Genomic DNA, 18,290 nt, shown 5'->3' with positions numbered 1-18,290 from the left:
ATAACTGCAGTTGTGGCCCTGCTCCCTGCCAGGCAGGATCTCCCCAGAGCTCTTCATCCTCCAGCACTCCCAGCTCCTTCTCAGCAGCCCCATAAACCTCCGCATTCCCATTTTAACTCATTTCCCCCCGAAAAGTACAATAATTCCTTCTTTACTGTGACAGGGAGATGGAAAAGGCCCCCGTAAGGAATGAGGTAAAGTTTGGTGCAGTCAGCAGTGGAAATAAAACCCAGGAGTTTTCTAGGAAGAGGAGTTGGAAGTTTCAGGATTTTATTATCAAAGTTTTGTAAAACATTTTCTGAAACTGTACATCAACATGGCACAGACTGTCGGCTACTTTTGTCTCTTTACCTGCACAAAAGTAAAAGCTCTGGAGCTGCTGGAACTAAGGAACAGCTTTGGGTAACTACTCTGCAAATACCATGGGATCACCGAGTGCGGGAGAGAGGGAACGGCCGGGACAGGAACACAAATTTATCTGTTTGTACAACTGGAGATCAAGTAAAAAGTACATTATCTATGGACTTGCTTTAAAAACAGACCAAGGTCATTTTAAAATGCACTCCCTGCTGCAGTGGGTGAGCTCCTGAGCCCCCAGCCCTGCGTGGGGCTGCTCCCCCAACCCTCCCTCACTGGGCACGGGCAGGATTCCCCTTCCCGAGGTCAGAGCATTCCAGCTGGCCCTGGATGGAGCTGGATGGTGGAGGGAGAGCCCTCAGGAAAGTCAGGACACAGAATCCTGGGCAAAGCCAACCAAAACCCGCTGGGAAACCAAACCCAACCAAGGCCAGCACGTGGCTTAAAACCAGAACTAAAGCCAAGAGCAAAAAGAGCTGGTGCAATCCAAGGCCAACTGCAGAGTGTCCGGGAGCCCCAGGGTGACTGCAGGACAGGGGACTGTGCCCTCTCCTGGGGCACTGCCAAAGGACAGGGGGCTGTGCCACACTCCCGGGGCATTCCCACAGCACAGGGGGCTGTGCCACACTCCCCACACCCCTGGGACCTTCCCACACTGCTGGGCTCAGCCCGGGACACTCCAGAGGGAGAGAAGCAGGCAGGGAGGGAGGGGTGGCCCAGCCCGGGCTGTGGGAGGGACGTGCAGCCTGGCCCGGCCCCAGCTGGGCCCCCGGGGCAGGGAGGGGTCCCTGTCTGAAAGCTTTGGGTGTGAGTTAGTATCGGGATGGACAGACCATGGAGAGCTCGGAGCTGGATACATCTAGGTTGAGGATTAACAAGTACAGCATAAAGGATCACACTGGAGGGGCTGTGGGCGGGCTCAGTCGCTCATGTCCATGTCCTCCTCGTGGTGGTCGTCCCCGTTCACTTTGGATTCCCTGCCCGGGTCCCCAGTGCCCTTCTCGGCTCCGGGCTCCTTCCCTTTGGGGGACGGAGCATCCGCCACCTTCTTCTCCTCCTTCTTCTCCTTCTCGCTGTCGTAGCCCTGTTCCTCCTCGTCGTAGTCCCTTGTGACCTGCTTTGCCAGGGAAAGGGACATGTTAGCCCTTCCCTGTGGGCTGGGTTGGGGGGAATGTGGGGCAGGGCTGGGAGCAGCTCCAGGGGTTTTTGGAACATACTTTCACGTCCTTGTCGCTCTCGGATTTCCGGTCTCGATCCTTCTCCTTGTCTTTGCTCTTCTTTTTCTTGCTCGTTGATCGCTCCCTCTCGTCTCTGCTCCTCTCCTTGTCTTTATCCTTCTTCTTTTCCTTTTTATGCCTGTGAGGAGCAGCAGGAAGAGGATGAGGCCCATCACCATCACCCCATTCCATGGCTGGAACTGTGTCCAGAGTGTACCCACGGCTCCCAGCAAAGCCAAAGGAAAATGGCAGAATGCAAATATAGGACAGCCTCTGCTTTCAGGAAATACCCCAAATCCCAAGTTCTTAGCTCTGGCTCAAGGACACTACCACAAAGCCAAGGCTGAGCAATGCTGTGGCAAACAGAACCAGGGAATCTCCTGAGATGAACAGGGATCATAGAATCAAAATTCAAATCCTGGACAGCAAGAAGAGCAGATGCCCCAGTGTTTTACAGAGGAGCCTCTCGAGTTCCCCATGCTGGGACAGGGTCACAGAATGCCCAGGCCACTCCAAATCAGCTAATTCCTAGCGTGCAGAGCCAAAGGGACTGGGAATTATGGCACAGCCCATTCCTCCCACCCCTGGAACCCCAGACCCTTGGAGCTCCCAGCCAACCCCACAGCAGCTCCATAAAAGCAGCAGATTCCCCCCAAACAGAACCCCCTGGGAGCCTCCCTCTAACTCACAACTTGGGCATTTCCCACCCAGACACCATTTTTTTCCAGCCAAGTGTTTCCCTGACCTTCTGGGTGACGGGGAGCGGGACATTTTCCGTTTGGGAGACCTGGGCTTTTTCGGGGAGCGTGTCCCGCTCCGGCTCCGCCGGCGCCGCCGTTCCCTGCGGGGACAGACACAGCAGCTTTGGACATCAGTGGGTATTTGGTTAAAGCTACAAATGCATCCCGAACTCCAACCCTAGCTCTGCTCACAGGGTACTAAAGAGGTGTTAAAACTGCAAGTTAAATATGGAAGTTAAAAAAAAAAAACAAAAAAAAACCCAAACATTTTTTGCCTGGATTTATTCCCTAAGTCGGGAAGAGCTTTGAGTGATCCTGGAGCATCAAACTCTGACACAAAACAAGGAGAAACTCTTCTAAGCCGAAAGAGTTTACCTCAAACATTGCAGGAAAATGAAAGTATCCTAAAGACACAGGTGGTACAGGTGCTGTTGAGCCTGTACCAGACACATCCACATTGGAATCATGATCCAATGGGATCCAGGCAGAGTTTGGGCTGGAAGGGACCTCAAATCCCAGCTCCCTCCATGGGCAGGGACATCTGCCACAGAACAGCTGCTCTATCACAACAACATTTTTTTCTATTTAGTATTGAACTGTATCAAAATCCTGCTGAGAACAGAGAGAAAAGAGAAAACCCCCATTTCTGTACCTGCTTGTGCTTCTGGATCTTCTGGTTGTGCTGTAGCTTTTGGGGGGAGTTTTAGAACGTTTCTTTTCTTTCTCTTCCTTCTTTTTATCCCTTTTAGTAGAAGAGAGATTAAGTTTAAGTCACTTTCAAAGAGCATTTCCTAATCAGCTGTACAGGGAAAGGGATGCAGAGGTGGGAGGGACAGGGGACAATCCCTGCCCTGCTCAGGACTGGAGTCATCACCTGGTTTTGGATGTGCTCCGAGACCGCCTGCTCCTGTCTCTGGAATGAGATCTCCTTCTCCTGGGACTTTTGGATCGCCTCCTGCTTCTGGATTTGGAATGGGACCTTCTCCTTGATCTGCTCCTGGAGCGTCTGTCAGGGACAAACCAACATGACACTCACAGAAAGGACATTTTGGGGACTGTTCCCTGCTCAGGGCTGGAGAAAACCCTAAAAAATCCACCCAAAGCCTCCCTTGTCCAGAGCACAGGAGTTCTGCACACTGAAACGTCAATAAATCTTCACAGCCCTAAATCAAACCCAAGGGTGCTCCCCAGAAGGATTTTTGCAGGGATTTTCCCAGCTGTGGGAGGTGTTTGTGAGGAATTGCTCAGTCACCTGTGTCTGGATGAGGAAGGTGTCCTCCTCCTCCTCGAGCGCGACCTCGACCTCGAATGTCTTCGCTTTTCATCTTTTTTGTCTGAAAAAAGGAAAAGCAGGATAAAAAAACAGTGAGGTTTTTTTAAATATTCAAAAGATTTTCTAAAGGAAAGGATCTGTAACTTCATGTAATTGATATAAATCAACCTGATTTTGCCACCTGAAAGGAAAGCTCATCTTTAATTTTCTTCACAAGAGGGCAAAAAGAACCAACAGAGGATGGGGACATGTTCGTGACATAAAATTTTGACATGAAGTTTTATGCAAAACTGAGGAAGTAAAAATTCAGAAAAAGCTTAAATTTAAGTCAGTGAAAAGTTAATGGCTGCAGGGCAATGGAAAATCCTGTGAAAATCCCAGAATCTGCCATTTCCTGAGGGGATGAAGAACCCCTCAAATGATTGAATTTCCCACAAAAAAGCCTCAGGCTAAGCAGGAACAAGAACAGGAGCTCTGTTCTTTCCCAGACATCATCAGGAAGCTGCAGAGCTGATGAATATTCTTTATTTTCAGTGTTCAAGTTTCTGCCTCTAAGATTTGTGGGAGAGCTGCTGGAGCTTGTTCTAAAATCAAACCTGCTGAAAGAAGCTCCAAAAACCAGAATTATTCACAAACTTGCCCAGATTAGGAATGAAGATAAAGGAAAGCATCCTTGAGAAGCATCAGCAGGATGCCAAGTGGTGAGGCCAGGAAATCCCTTGGAATCTGAGACAGCAGCAGGAACTTCCTTCAGGGAAACTTGGGTGTTTTTCCACCCTTCAAATCAGTGAATTTGGGGAAAATCAATGGATTAATTCCAGCACATTTCTGCAGGACACATGGAGGGCGATTAAAAATCTAATTAATGAATCCCCCAGAGACCACAGGCATTCAGGCAAAGCTGTGCAGACCCATCAGTTTTTCTCCTGTGCTGTGTCCAAGCCCATCCTGGCTGGAATTACCTGGCTCTATAGCAGCAGAAATTAAGGACTGTGCTTCTCGGACTCTCTTCATGGCCTCTTCTATTTCTTTACTGGAGGTATCTGATTTCAGACTGGGGGACACGAGACCTGCAGCCACATGGTTCAACCTGGGCAACACAAAATTCCACAAGTTCAGCACTGAGGAATGGGGGTACAGGTCTGCACTGTCAGACTGAGGCAGTTCACAGCGTCAGGGAATCCTGGAATGGTTTAGGGTTGGAGGGACATGAAGCCCATCTCATCCCACCCCTGCCATGGGCAGGGAACCTTCCCTGGCCCAGGGTGCTCCAAGCCCTTCCAAGGTGGGATCAGCTCCAGCAGGGCAGGGACTGGGCACTGATTCTCCATGGAGATTCCCACGGATATCCCCATGGTTATTCCCACAGATATCCCCATGGAATCCCCATGGATATTCCCACAGATATCCCCATGGAATCCCCATGGATATTCCCACAGATATCTCCATCGATATTCCCACACATATCCTCATGGAATCCCCATGGATATTCCCACTGAATCCCCATGGATATCCCTATGGAATGCCCATAGGTATTCCCAAAGATATTATCATGGAATTCCCACAGATATTCCCACGGAATTCCCATGGATATTCCCACAGACATCCCCATGGAAATTCCCCAGCAGTGCAATACAAGCCTTTGGGAACCCTGAAGCTTACTTTGGATCCACTGTGCTCATCAGTTTTAGGAGCTGATCTGCTGCAAGAGACTGAGAGGGAAAAACAAAGTTAAAACCAGCCTGGGACGTGTGAGAGCTCAAGAGAACTTTCCTTGGAATGTCTCCTCCCTGCTGGAAGTTTTCCCAGCTGGAAAACCAGACCAGAACATCCCCCAGCAAAGAGGAAAGGCCCCCCTGGGCTGGTGGGAACATCCCACACTGGGGGGCTCAGGGGCTTTAATTTCCACAGCAGCCAAAGCCAGGACAGGACCAGGAATAAAACCACAAATGGATAAAAATAGAAATAGATAAAACCACAAATGGTTAAAAATAGAAATGGTTAAAAATACAAATGGTTAAAAATACACTGCTGGGGTGTGTTTTATCTATATTATGTACTAATAACTTGTTGTGCACAGGTTATTTCTGTCACTGCAGGAGGACAGAGCCCTCTCTGTGCTCTCTGTCCACTGAAGATCTCATTGCCAATTTACAGACATTAAAATATTCCATGAGAAAATGTATTTTACAGCTCTTAGGGTAATCCAGGTGTTGTTATGATCAGTCACTTCCTGCACCAATGGGGTATTATTACGAAAATATTTAATCGTCATTAATTTTTTTATAATGAACTCAAAATTTCATTTTGGAAATGTTTGTTACAATCTGATGGTTTAATGTACAAAAATCCTCCATCACCCCAAATTTACATTTTTCTAATTTGCCTTTAAAATCAATTTCTTTTCATTTGTTATTTAATTTTCACCATCATTTGCTTGCTCTTCCACATGGGAATACGTAAAAAAAAAAAAATTAATAATGGCAGTAGCATTAAGTTATTGCTGCTTCTTGTTGCCGTAAAAGAGTATTTGGTTCTTACCTCTTAAATATTTTATCTATGTAGATATGATCCATGTATTTATATTGATAAAATATACTCAATATTCTAGTACTCAGTACTTAAAAGCCTTTTTTATTCAGCTCTAACAACTTAATGAAGTTTCCTCACTTTTTTTGACACAAAATTAAAGAGTCAGATTACTTTTTACTTGAAAAACAAGGCAGGTTCATGGACTGATAATGACACATATTTGAAATATTTCACTGCTATTCAAAATCATTCCTTGGCCTTCTGACATTTAATTTGGTATTTTTTATTCCAAGCAGAAATCAATCCCTGGAGTTGGCAGGCAGTGGCTGTGAAGTGATACAAATGAAAACCCCTCTCAGAGCAGGGAAGAGGGGGCAGTAAAGGATATTTTGGAATGAGGACTTACCTGGGAGTTCAGGTTTGCTCCAGGAAGCCCAAGAGCAGCAAGGGCAGGGTCGAGAGCAGGAGCTCCTAAAGCAGCTAAAGGGACAGCACCAATCTGTGGCAGAGACAGCAGTCAGGGACAAAAATCAGCCAGTGAGATCAGTGGGCAGGGGAAATAAGGTCAAAGAGTAAAGCATTTCAAAATTTGAAGGGATAGTTGAAAATGAAGTTACTTTTTAGTGCTAAAAGGGAAATTAATTTCAAGTTTTTGAGGCTATTGCCCCATTTCTAATTCATTTTCGGGTTGAGATGACCATGGTTTATGTTAAAAGGCAATTTAACAATATTGCATCCCTGCAAATGTCTCTAATTTGGTTTAAAAGCTACTGAGAGCAGAAGCTGCTCCCTAAAGCAGCTCCTTTTGGGCCATTTCAAATGAGATGACTGAGACCAACCCAAACCCAACAAGATGTGCTTCAACACCTGATTGTGCAGCACATTCCCCTAAAATGGATGTGTTGGACACATCCCACCATGGAGTGGCTGGGAGCAGATACAACTGGAATTAAGGTGGCTCAACAACCATCTCCAGGATTTATATCCACAGTTTTTAAAGTGAATTTTATCTTTTGGGTTGTATTTGGTTCTTCCAACCCATTCCTTGGGTTTCAAAGGCTAAATTTAGTGGTTTTATTTGTTTTTTCCAAACTCTTCTCTGGGTTTCAAAGGTTAAATTAAGTGGGTTTTATTTGGTCTTTCCAAGTCCTTCCCTGGGTTTCAAAGGTTAAATTTAGGCTCTTTCCCCCCTGAGGAGCTCCATGGCCAAGGGGTCCTTCAGCTAAACATGAGCTCAGGTGGGTTTGAGAAGTGCACAATTAACGAGGCTTTAGCATGATTAATTTGCCTCCTGCACTTTGATTCTGTGCTCTGTTTAGAGCTGAGCTGTGCCTCCAACTTCTCCCACAGTGTGCAAATCTCACTGTTCATCTTCCACATGAATTCCTGTGGGCTCACACAACCAGGCTCCAATTTTCCCCTCAGCTGGAGGACTAATGAAGGGAATCTCAGAGTGTGGCAGCTCCTTGGACTTGAGGAATTTAAAATCTGTGAGATCTCTCTCTCTCCACTGCTTGTCACATCTGTAAAGCACAGTGGGTGAGAGGGGTGGAAGCACAAACAGGGCCTCGAGAAACCAGGAATTAAGGAAAGAGAGAAATAAGGAAATTCCATGGAACAACTTGGTCACCATCGTGCCCCAACTGACATCAGGGTGGATAAAGCACTGCAGGAATTGCAATGAACACACCAGTCCTGGAAGGAAGAGCAGGAATGAAGTGGGAATGCAGCAGAAGGGGCTGCCCAGCCTACCTGAGAGAGAGGGTTGGGAGTGGGCAGCAGGCCACCCCCGGGCAGCAGCCCTGCCACGGCATTAGCTGGTGCCAAGAGAGACAAAGCCTTAGTCTCATCAGGAATGACTCCTGCAGGGAAACAACCTGGCATTAGAGAGCATCCCAGCCCCAGAGGCACCAAATACACAAATACACCCAGCAAAGTCTCCCTGATACACCACCTGAGTTTGTTGAAAAGTACTTATGTTGGCTAAAATACAAAGCTTGATGGCTATTAACATTTAGCATTAACTTTTTTTCTTTTTTTTTTTTTTTGGGGGGGTCAGAATGCAACTTCAATGGGTGACAATTTGACTGTTCCTTTTTCTCTACAAAAAGGTTAAGTTTCTAGAGCAAAAAAAAAATAGCACAAATACACACTACTTTGTTGTTAACACTGCCAAGGTTTCATCACCTGTACTCGATTTTTAAGTCATGAACCAAACGTAAGCAAGCACAGTCGGTTCTCCAGGGGTGAGAGTGCTCTCAACTTTCAAAAGCTGTTTTATGAACAACGACTCGTGTCGGCTGCTTCACTACAAAGCACACAGAAAAATCAAGATACACAAGACAAAAAAAGTTGGATTTAGGGGTTAATAATATGGTACAGTTCACTATGTTTTTTTCTTTTTTTTTTTTTTACACCTACCATACAATTTTTTTTTTGGCAAACTTAAGAAGAGAAGGGATGGGTGTTTGGGGGGGTAGGGCTTTTGCTGACGTGGCACATGGAATGTGGTCCCTGCAGCTCTCCGGGAATGCTGGGGCTGTGTCAGTGGCTGGGATACACACAGGGATGCTGGCACATTCCTTACCTGTGCAGTAAAATGCATTTTGTTCCAATATGTGCCAGCTTAGAGCACCAGCAGTGCTGCTGCTGCCACCTGCCACGTGGCACAGGGGGGAGGACTTGTGGCCCAAAGTCTTGCAGCCAGCTAAGCCCAGGGGTTGTTGTTTTGTTGTTGTTGTTGTTGCACTGCCTGCTCTGCACACAGAGTGCTCAGGGCCCTACTAGCAAACAGTTGTGGAGGGAGTGTTTTTTACTCTATCCAACAGCAAAAGCCCTATACAGATGGATTAATTTGTTAATGTGCCCAAGCCCCCAAAATGAGAGTTCAATAAAACAATTTTACTATATAGTTGCAAATACCAGTAGTGTTTCTGCAAATACATATTAAGAAACTGCATCTCATCATAAAACATACAATATGTACAGGGCACTTAAGAGAAACTGGATAAGCTGCAGAAGAAAACTGTTGGGTGGTATTTTCAGCAGGGCCTGGTATATAGTTCAGGCTGAACCAGGGAAAAGAACTGTAAAACACAACAACAAAAAAGAAAAACCACTGTTAAATAAAGGTCATGGTTCCTCCCACCTATACTGAGAAGTGCCGATAATCTACACAAATGTACAATATCACAGCACTGATATCTGGCTCGTGGCACTGAGCTGGCAGCACTTTAGATACCCAAAAGTTATGGAGGGACAGGGGAAAAAGGTCATGGAGGCAAAGGGCAGGAATGCATAAATATATCAAACATACCTACAGAGAGATTATGGGGTCATTTGGCATGCAAAATTATGTCTCAAGAGGATATTTATCAATTACAGCTAAACATTTCAAATTAGCGCAACTACAACATTTCTGGCATCTAAATACAAATCCTCAGACTTAGCTCGAGACACCTCCTAGAAGATCTGCATCCATTAAAAAAAAAATTCATGCATCTGATCCTCTAATCGTTTCTTTAAAAAGTATTTAAATAAACTACAATTTTAAAAGAAGCAATGAGGCCCCTCACCAGTTAATTTTCATGCTTCAAGAGCTTTTTTTACTGCTGCTTTGTTAGAACCATGAAATACTGCATGAATGTGTAGAAATGAAAGAAAAAGAAACAGACAAAAGAAACAAACATTAACCAAAGAGCCTAAACATCCCCCCCAGCCATCTTTTAACCTTAAAATAGTTCCTTCCAAATCTAGGAAATTAGCCCAGAGAAAATGACAATACTAAACCTTACCGTAGCCTTTGTGTATAGTTCTATAACACAAAGCAACAGCCAACACCAAAGTGTCTGTGTGAGCTAAAACTTGGGACAGGGGGGGAATATTTGCACTAAACAGATAATAAACATTTGCTTTAGTGACAGGCAATAATCACACATTAGCACAGCAGAAATCAGAGAGAGGAGGGCCCCCTTCAGCACAGGCCTGGCTTTAAGCACATCAGCAGTGGCACTGTGGGTTGGGGAAATGCTGCTTCTCCTTAAGCTGGGGACCCTGGCAGGCTGAATTTTTGGGGGAAAACTGTACTCCAGCACAGGGACACAAGAATGGGATTATCAACCCAGGGGCAACACTTTATTGGCAGAACATCTCTCTTGTGATGTGCCAAGGCCATTCAATTCTGAACTCTTAAACAACACAAGGCAACAGCCCAGGAGTGACTCCTTCACAGGCTCAGTAAAACATTCTGCTTGAATAATTGGATTTCCTGCAGCACAGCTGCTGGGCAGGTTTCTCTGTGTGCCAGGTTTATCCACAGTGGACAATGTCAGACTGACAAAGAGAAAAGTGGGTTGGTCCTTGTAAGAAGAGTTCAACACTGGCATTATTGGAGAATATTACTGAATATTCCAGCACTGTCTCACAGGACTGGTGCTGTGTTTAAAACCCACACACGGACAAGAATCAGCTCTGCTGTTGTCAAGCAGAGGCAGCAGGAGCAGTAACTCCACTGCAGAAGGGGTTCTGTACCCCTCAGAAAGCAGCAGGGTTCAGTCAGAGGCCACACTGCACATTTCTACACTCCAGGAATTAGGCTGGACATCTTTTTAAGTTTAAGTTTCGCATCTTTTAAGCTTAAGGAATACAAAGATAAGATAAGACAGCTCCCCAGGCCTCAAGAGACAGCTCCAGCATGACAGATTACAGGTGTGACCCCAGGCCATGTACCAAACTTAGCACTGTAGTATGACTTAACCTGCAAGATTTTATTCAATTCAACCCTTCCCAGAAGTAAATTAAGAAATGCACAAGTACAATGGAAATCAGTTACTTCTAAAGCAAGTCTAGAAGAGTTTAATAAGACTTCTGTAAGAAGAGGTGTCTTCTCAGCACTTTGCTTTTAAGGTAAGTTCCAAAAACCCTGCTCATTGCCTTTCAAATTACTGTAACACCCTAAAATGTAAAAATAAAAAGAAGAAGAGAAAATGTAGTTAACAAGTGGTTACACCAGGAAAACACTTGGGGACTTGAGTGCTTGCTGGCCTTTAGTTAATGGCTAGAATCCCCTGTAGCTGCAGAGGACCCACTGTTTTTCAGTCATCTGGAAGGGCTTTGCATTTGCCTTCTCCACTACAAAAATCACACACACAAATAACAGAGAGAAGAGTTTATTATTTAGTGAAATTCTAGTCAATATATCAAGGATGAACAAGAAAACTTGGAATTAAAAACTAGGACCAGTGCCCATGTGGCACCTCTTGGAAGTTGTCACTTTTGAATTAAACCATAATTATTCAAACCCTTGGTATACTGGACTCCACAAGGAGAGTGAGGGCCTTTTTTGGGGATGTTCCCAAATAAATGCAGCGGCAGTATATTCCAAAGGAATGTTAATTCCTCTCCCATGCACTCTCAGGGAGGGAGAAACCATTCTCATGAAGAGAGTGAAAACAATTATTAAGGTAAAATTTCCTTAAAATATTGATCTGTTTACATTAAAGTCTGGGAAAACGTCTCATTGAGACCGACACGGAGCAAAAATTTGCACAGAATTCTGCCTACAATATTCTTATTCTACACAAAACTTTCCACTTTGATTTGGTGTCACTATGGAAAGGAACTGACCAACTCCAGGGGCCAAAGGCAATATACCAAGGGTTTCAGAATGGCAAATCTCTGACGTGTTTGACATAGGACTACCGTTAAAAAATATCTGTGCACTAGACAGGAACCAACCACCACCCAAGGGTGGCCCCATAGAACATCAAACAAGTTACAAACCTTCAGCATAGGGAACCACTATGAGGGCTCTGTCAACGAACACAGTGTTTGTCAGGTGCTGGGCCACCACGGCCGAGTCGGGGTCGTGGAACTTTACAAAGCACACTCTCGACGACACCGGCAAGGGGGAGTCACTGCAAGAGACACAGGCAGCACTCAGGGACACAGGCTACACCCAGGGACAGCATTGAACCACACCAGCCCACCCCCAAAATCCCATTAAGTTGTTGTATTCCCTCCCTGGGAGCTGCACGTGAGCTCTGTTATCTCTCGCCAGTTGTCGCGCACGATAAATCAGTGAGCGATCACCTAAATGTAAATTCTGCCCCTGGCTGGGAGGAAAACTTGGCTGAAAAAAGAATGAAAGTTACAAATTCTGTCTCAGGTGAAGTTTCACACCCCTGCTTTAGGCTCCAGATGACTGATTAGAGGTAAATTGTGAAACGAAGAGAGTGATGATTAAAGGATTGTTGTAGGGGCAGGGTGTGCAGGATGGCTCTCACCTGCCAGAGGGTGAGGCTGGATGGGATTCTGGGAAGGAATTCCTGGCCCTGGAATAGAATTCCCAGAGAAGCTGTGGCTGCCCTGGATCCCTGCAGTGTCCAAGGCCAGGCTGGAGCAGACTGGAAGGTCCTTGCCCATGGCAGGGGGTGGCACTAAATGAGCTCCAAGGTCACTCCCAACCCAAACCACTCTGAAATTCTGTTTTATTTATCAACTCAATTCCATTCCAGCTTCTAGACTAAACCTCACCAAGCTCCCACATCCTGAGGAATGCCCAGGGCTGAGCTCCTGCCTGTCCTTCAGCACAAGGGAATTTAGGGAGCTCAGGCAGGAAAGAAAAGCTGAGCACATTAAAACAGAGCTCTCTCTCCAAAGTAGAGCTGTGCCTGTTCCCAGCTCAGAACAAGTGTCTGTCAACCTACAAACCCCAAACTGAGAAGTTTTGAGACACTTCAAAGAAAAACCAACCCAGAAATATTTACTTCTTACAACAGGAAACAACTGTAGAACCACAGCTGTAACTTCCCTAAAACCAAACCAAACTGGAAATCCAGCTGCAGTCAACCCAGGCAAGGTCCAGAACGGGTTTCAGGAGCCCCCCGTCCTCAAAGTGGGGCATATTTTGTTGTAATTGGATGTACAAAGTGAAAGACAGGAAGAAAAATCATTCTGCGGACAGGACTGAGGGACAGATGAGTTAAAAGCTGCCTCCAGAGGGCCCAGGCAGGGAGCGGAAGCAGCAGCAGGTCCTAAACCCCTTGTTCCTATGCCAGGCCAGAGGTCCAGATCAGCGTGGGGAGCTCTGAAAACATCACTGATCCTGACAAAAATCTGCTTTTCCTACCTGGATTCCCAGCCACAACTCCAAAACATCCCACATCAAAGAGCAGTTTTTGATCTGAGCTGCTGAGGCTGATCAAGCCTTTCAGCACTGGGGGTTGTCACAATCCAGGGAACAGCTCTGACACAACCAGGCAGATCCAGGGTCTATTTTCGGCTCTGCAAATGCCAAAAGCTCCCTCACCTTCAGCCCCACTGAGCCAAACACACACACAACTGCCCCCAGTGTCTGTCAGACCACACTTTAATAACCTTACATTTCACCTGATGTGGAAAAATAAATTGGAGCCAGCACATTGCAGCTTCTGAAGCATTAAAATTAGAAGCAGTCACTTGCTCCCACAGCTTGCAGACTGAATAAATTGGGAAGTAACAGCAGTGATAAATGAGAAAAAAAAATCTGAATCTGTTGGCTCTTTGGTGCCCAGGAACCCACAGCAGCTTGTCAAAATGGCGCCTTGTTTTAGCCCATTAATAAGAAGAAATAAAAAATAATAATTACATAACCAAAAGAAGCGTAGTAGAAGGTATTTGAACAAAATCACAGTAAAACTGTAAAGAAAAGTAAATCAAGAGGTGATGGCAGAGCTGAAGGAGTTCTTGATATAAACTGTATAGAAATGACACAATTAATCACAGAAATGCAGCCCAATATTTTCAGGCATTTTTAAAATGCCAATGATAACAAAAGAATGTGAACCAGAGCAGATCCTATTGACTCTTCAGCAGATCCTGTTTACAGCCAGGAGTGCCAATGGGAATGCTTTGGGATAGCTGAGCTTTCTCCCAAAATAATGAACCTAAAATAACCGCTGAAAATGTGTTAGGCAGTTCTTCTGCAGCCTGACATTTAATTTACATCTGTGTATTGCACTTTTAAAAATGGTATTTCCACTCACTCTCAAATCCAAGCTGGGAGAAATTCAACAAGAACTGGATGTTCTCAACAGCTCCCCCCCCCAAAAAAAAGCCACCATCCATCATTATTCTAATTCACCCAAGATTGAAACCTTCAGGAATTGTCTCTCAGCCCCTGGAATGCTGGGACACACCAGGATCTCCTGGGGCTGGAATACAGGAACCTCTGAAATCCATTCCCTCCACTTTGCAGCCTGGATGGAATTTTATGGAATACAATAAAGATGAGAACCAGGCAGTGGAGTGAGGGAAAAGCAGAAGGATGAGGGGGAGGAAAACTGGAATAAGTCCCAGAGCTGGTTGTGCATTAAAGATGCAGCTGAGGTGTATAATAAATGGGAGACAGGGGATTAAATAAACAGGGAAAAGGAGGAAGATGAGGGAGAGAGGGAAAAGCAGGAATTTAGAGGAGCTCAGGAAGTGACAGATGATCTGGAAGTGCAGGAGAATAAGGAAGTCCTAGAGCAGAGTCAGAGGGACACAGATCAGAGGTGGAGCAGCAGAAATGGGATTGGGTCCTCAAATACTACAGGCAAGGGAAAATCCCAGCAGGATCCTGGAGAGAAAATAATCCAGATTATGGGGAGAATTCACAGATTATCATCCATATTCCACACCCCTCCAAAAATGGATGGACACCACGGGCAGGGAAAAGTCAGGAGCTGGAATTTGAAGGAGAAGGCACAGAAAAAGAAGGTGGCACTATTAGAAAATGTCCCTCTTTTTGGGGTGAAGTGGAACTGGAGGCCCTGAAGTGACCCAGAGCAGACTCTCAGGAAAATCCCCCTGGGGGGTGAGTGCCAGGGCCCTCCTCACACAAGGGAAAGGACAGCAAGGCACCGAAGCACTCCCTGAAGAGATCAGTTCATGTGTATCTAAAGCTACAAAGTTTCAGAGGCACAAATCACCTCCAAAAACCGGCAGCAAAATCGAGACAAAGTGCACAAATACAGAGAAAGCCAGGAAAGGATTTCACCTGTCACAGGTGAGCTCCTGCCGGGTCACTTATCCCAGCTGTGAACAAGGAAACTCCCTCTGGAACTGTCTTTGATTAGTGTTAACAAGGGAGGGAAGCCTCAACGAGGGAAAACAAATGGTTTGTGATAGTTTTTCCCCCTAAAATAAAGAAATCCAAGTAATTTGGCGTTTTATAAATAATCGTGCTCTCGTTTGATTAATCTTAATCGTGGCAGAGAGAAAACCTTTAACCTTTATACGGAATATGCAAAACACCGAGGTATAATGACACCAGGCTCTGAAAATCAATCAAACTGAAGCCATCAGCACTGCTAACACCAAGTTTTAGATTGCATCAGAAAGAATTCTGAAAGCAAGATTTATTTTTATTAGAACTTAATTGCAAGTGAAGACATAAAAAACGGTCTTATTTTTTGTTTGTTTGTTTTTGTTTTTGTGGCTATTTGTAAATTACGGCGGTATGTGAAACTTCCTTTTCAGTTTATACACCCTTAAAATGTGCATTTGTTTTAATTTGCGGAGATCCTTGCAAGACATGCAAACGAGAAATGTGTATTTGTTAGCAGTTACCTTTCTGCTCAGCATAGATTCGTTTGCAAGGAACATAAATATTAAAAGCGTATTCTTTGTAAATTAGGGGTAGGCTGCTCCTCGAGCACAAAATTCTTCGTGACAAATACATTTATCTACATCTAGAAGTTTTGGCCCCGTGGAAGTGACGCAGCCAGCAGAGGCTCAGCGGGCACAACCCTGGACAAACAACACCCGGAGACAAACGTGGATTTCATCGGAGCCGCACGTGTCGCTCCACGCCCCGCGTTAATCTCCGCAATCCCGTGACCGAGCGGAGCCGCGCAGCGAACACCGACTCCGGGGGTGCGCAGCGAGAGCCGCCCCCGCAGCCGCCGGGCGGAGCGCGGATCCCCGGGAGCGGGGGCGGCCCGGGCCCGGAGCCGCCGGGGGAGGCGGGCGGGAGGCGGCGCTGGGCCGCGGGCAGGCCGCGGGGCGGGGGAAGGAGGGACGGAGGGGGAGGCGGCGAGGCCGGGCCGGGCCCGCACTCACTCGGGGGGGAAGAGGCGCAGCTCCTCGATCTTGCCCAGGAAGCCGAAGAGGGTCCGCATCTGCTCCGAACTGGCGCTGGGCGAGACGTTGGTGACCTGGATCACGTCGGTGCCGCTGCTGGAGGCCATCGCGCCGCCGCCCGCTCCGCCGGTGCTGCAGCAGACACAGCGGGGGCGGGGAAGAGGGTGAGGATGGGGCGGAAGCGCTGCGGTTCGCTGCCCCCCCCCCGGCCCGGTTCTGTGGTCCCGGTTTGCCGCCCCCCGGCCCGCTCCGGTCCGGCCCGCTCCGGTCCCGCCGCCCCCGCGGGCCCCGCGCGCGCCGCCTCACCAGCCTGCCCGGGCCGCAGTATCCCACAGTGCACCGCGCCGCGCCTGCGCCCGCGCCCACGGCGCGCGGCCCCGCGCATGCGCCGCGCCGGCGGACACGCACGGGGAGAGGGAGGCCCGCGCGCGGGGGCGGTGCGTGCGCAGACCGGGCGCGCTCCCCCCCCCCCCCCACACGGGAGCGGGAAACGTGAGGGGGCTCTGAGGTGCTGTCATTTCTTCCTCCTCTCTCGTCCTTTCACACACCAAACTCTCACTAAACACGCCGTCCCAGTGGTGCCGTGGGAGTCTAGCTTGTATATTTTTGCATATGTTTGTGGTTTGTGGTCCTGTAACTTTTTAGTGTATAACTCCTAAATTCCATAAACAGGGGTGAGAGAAGAAACTACTCCCCCAGGACTGACAGATCACCGAGGGCTTCAGCTTTCCCAAAATATGTTAAACCAACAACAAACTAACAACAAACCCCACCATGCAGATAAATGACATTAGAACAGTCACTGGAATATTCCCCAGGTTCTGCTACTGAACCCGAGTGATTTTGAACTAGCAGTGGGAAAACACAGATAAATCCTCTCCAAACAAAAAAAATAGGTTTGAAGCTACTTGCTAATTACTGTCTTCACATTTTTGTCAGGCACAACAGTTCCTCTCCACGCCTGGCAATAGAGGACGCCTCACTGCCTCAGGCCCTGAGAGATGGGAAAAAAAATGAGTTGGGGGGGGAGCAAATTTGGGGTAAATGACTTCATTACTTGAATCTGTAATTGAGAGATTAAGCCCTAATATGCACATGGACCAAACTTATAAAAGTGTGAAAACTCATGAGCCATTAGCCAGTTTTGGATGTAGTCCTTGGGGAGCTTTGTCTGCCCAAAGTGTACCTGAAGGCCCTTCAATAAATAAAATTGCTTTTTATTCCCTTAACTCTGTCTGGACTCTGTTTTCAGGTAGCCTCAGAAAAGGAGGTACAAGCAGTACAACCTTGGGGTGGGAATTTCTCATTAATGTTATAGAGGAAAAATAAAACTATTTGCAGTCAACACAGTACAAATCACGCTGTTTCCTGATGAGTTTGTTGCTTTATGTTAATGTGTTTCCCCATAAATGTTCCTGAATGTAAATAAAACAAGCCTTATTTATTAATCAAGCTGAAATTCTACCGCATCTGATTCATAGAGTAGGAGACACTCACTGTCCTGCCTCACCAGATACCACATTTCTACTTATGAAATATCACAGATGCCGTGTCTTGGACTGAATTGCCAAAAGCTTATTTAAATTCCAAATTTGAATTTGTCAGCAATGTTCCCTGTGGAACTTAGTTACTATTTCCAACAGCATTGAAGCTGAATGAGAGGGAGCTGACATTGTGTTTTTACCAGGGGCCCTTAGGCACAGAGCACTCACCCTCTGAAGTCCTTAAAACCTGTTTTTAAGCACCACTCTTTCTTTTAATAATGAGATTAAATACTCAGTATTTCCTGGGTGTTTCTGCCTCCACTGAGAGAGAAGAAAAAAGGAGGAGAATGAAAGAACACTGGTAAAAAACTAATGAGGCCAATATCCTTAGTCAAGGGCAAGTGCCTGAAGTGAGTTTCCTAAATCACACACTTGACTAATGTATTTAAACCTTCACTAATTACTTTTCACTTCAATGGAACTACTCATAGAAGCATTTTTCAAAGAGGGGAATGTTTGAAACACAAATAGGCTGTTTCAGAATGAAGGGAGCTACAATATAACGTGGGACCACATTCCTTTC

General features: G+C 46.4%; 1 protein-coding gene across 2 annotated transcripts; it reads right to left on the bottom strand.

The window, feature by feature from the left end:
• Positions 1 to 253: 253 nt before the first annotated feature.
• SRSF11 (serine and arginine rich splicing factor 11) lies at positions 254 to 16,623 on the bottom strand. Of its 2 annotated transcripts, none has more exons than XM_066325314.1 (13): positions 16,530 to 16,623; positions 16,203 to 16,355; positions 11,901 to 12,034; positions 7,872 to 7,981; positions 6,526 to 6,618; positions 5,250 to 5,299; positions 4,550 to 4,677; positions 3,567 to 3,648; positions 3,189 to 3,320; positions 2,967 to 3,056; positions 2,320 to 2,415; positions 1,575 to 1,713; positions 254 to 1,474 (listed from the first exon to the last, which is right to left on the bottom strand). In XM_066325314.1, exons 2-13 carry the CDS (start codon positions 16,328 to 16,330, stop codon positions 1,277 to 1,279), a joined length of 1,380 nt encoding a protein of 459 aa, XP_066181411.1. In that variant the 5' UTR covers positions 16,331 to 16,355; positions 16,530 to 16,623; the 3' UTR covers positions 254 to 1,276. The 2 variants fall into 2 exon arrangements, with proteins under 2 accessions (XP_066181411.1, XP_066181412.1); XM_066325315.1 differs by having other exon boundaries at positions 254 to 1,471; positions 16,530 to 16,621.
• Positions 16,624 to 18,290: the final 1,667 nt, after the last annotated feature.

This window comes from Sylvia atricapilla, chromosome 9, assembly GCF_009819655.1.
Source record: "Sylvia atricapilla isolate bSylAtr1 chromosome 9, bSylAtr1.pri, whole genome shotgun sequence".
NCBI lineage: Eukaryota > Metazoa > Chordata > Aves > Passeriformes > Sylviidae > Sylvia > Sylvia atricapilla.
Note: the sequence above shows the minus strand (reverse complement) of the source record. Positions and strands in the feature narration are given on the sequence as shown.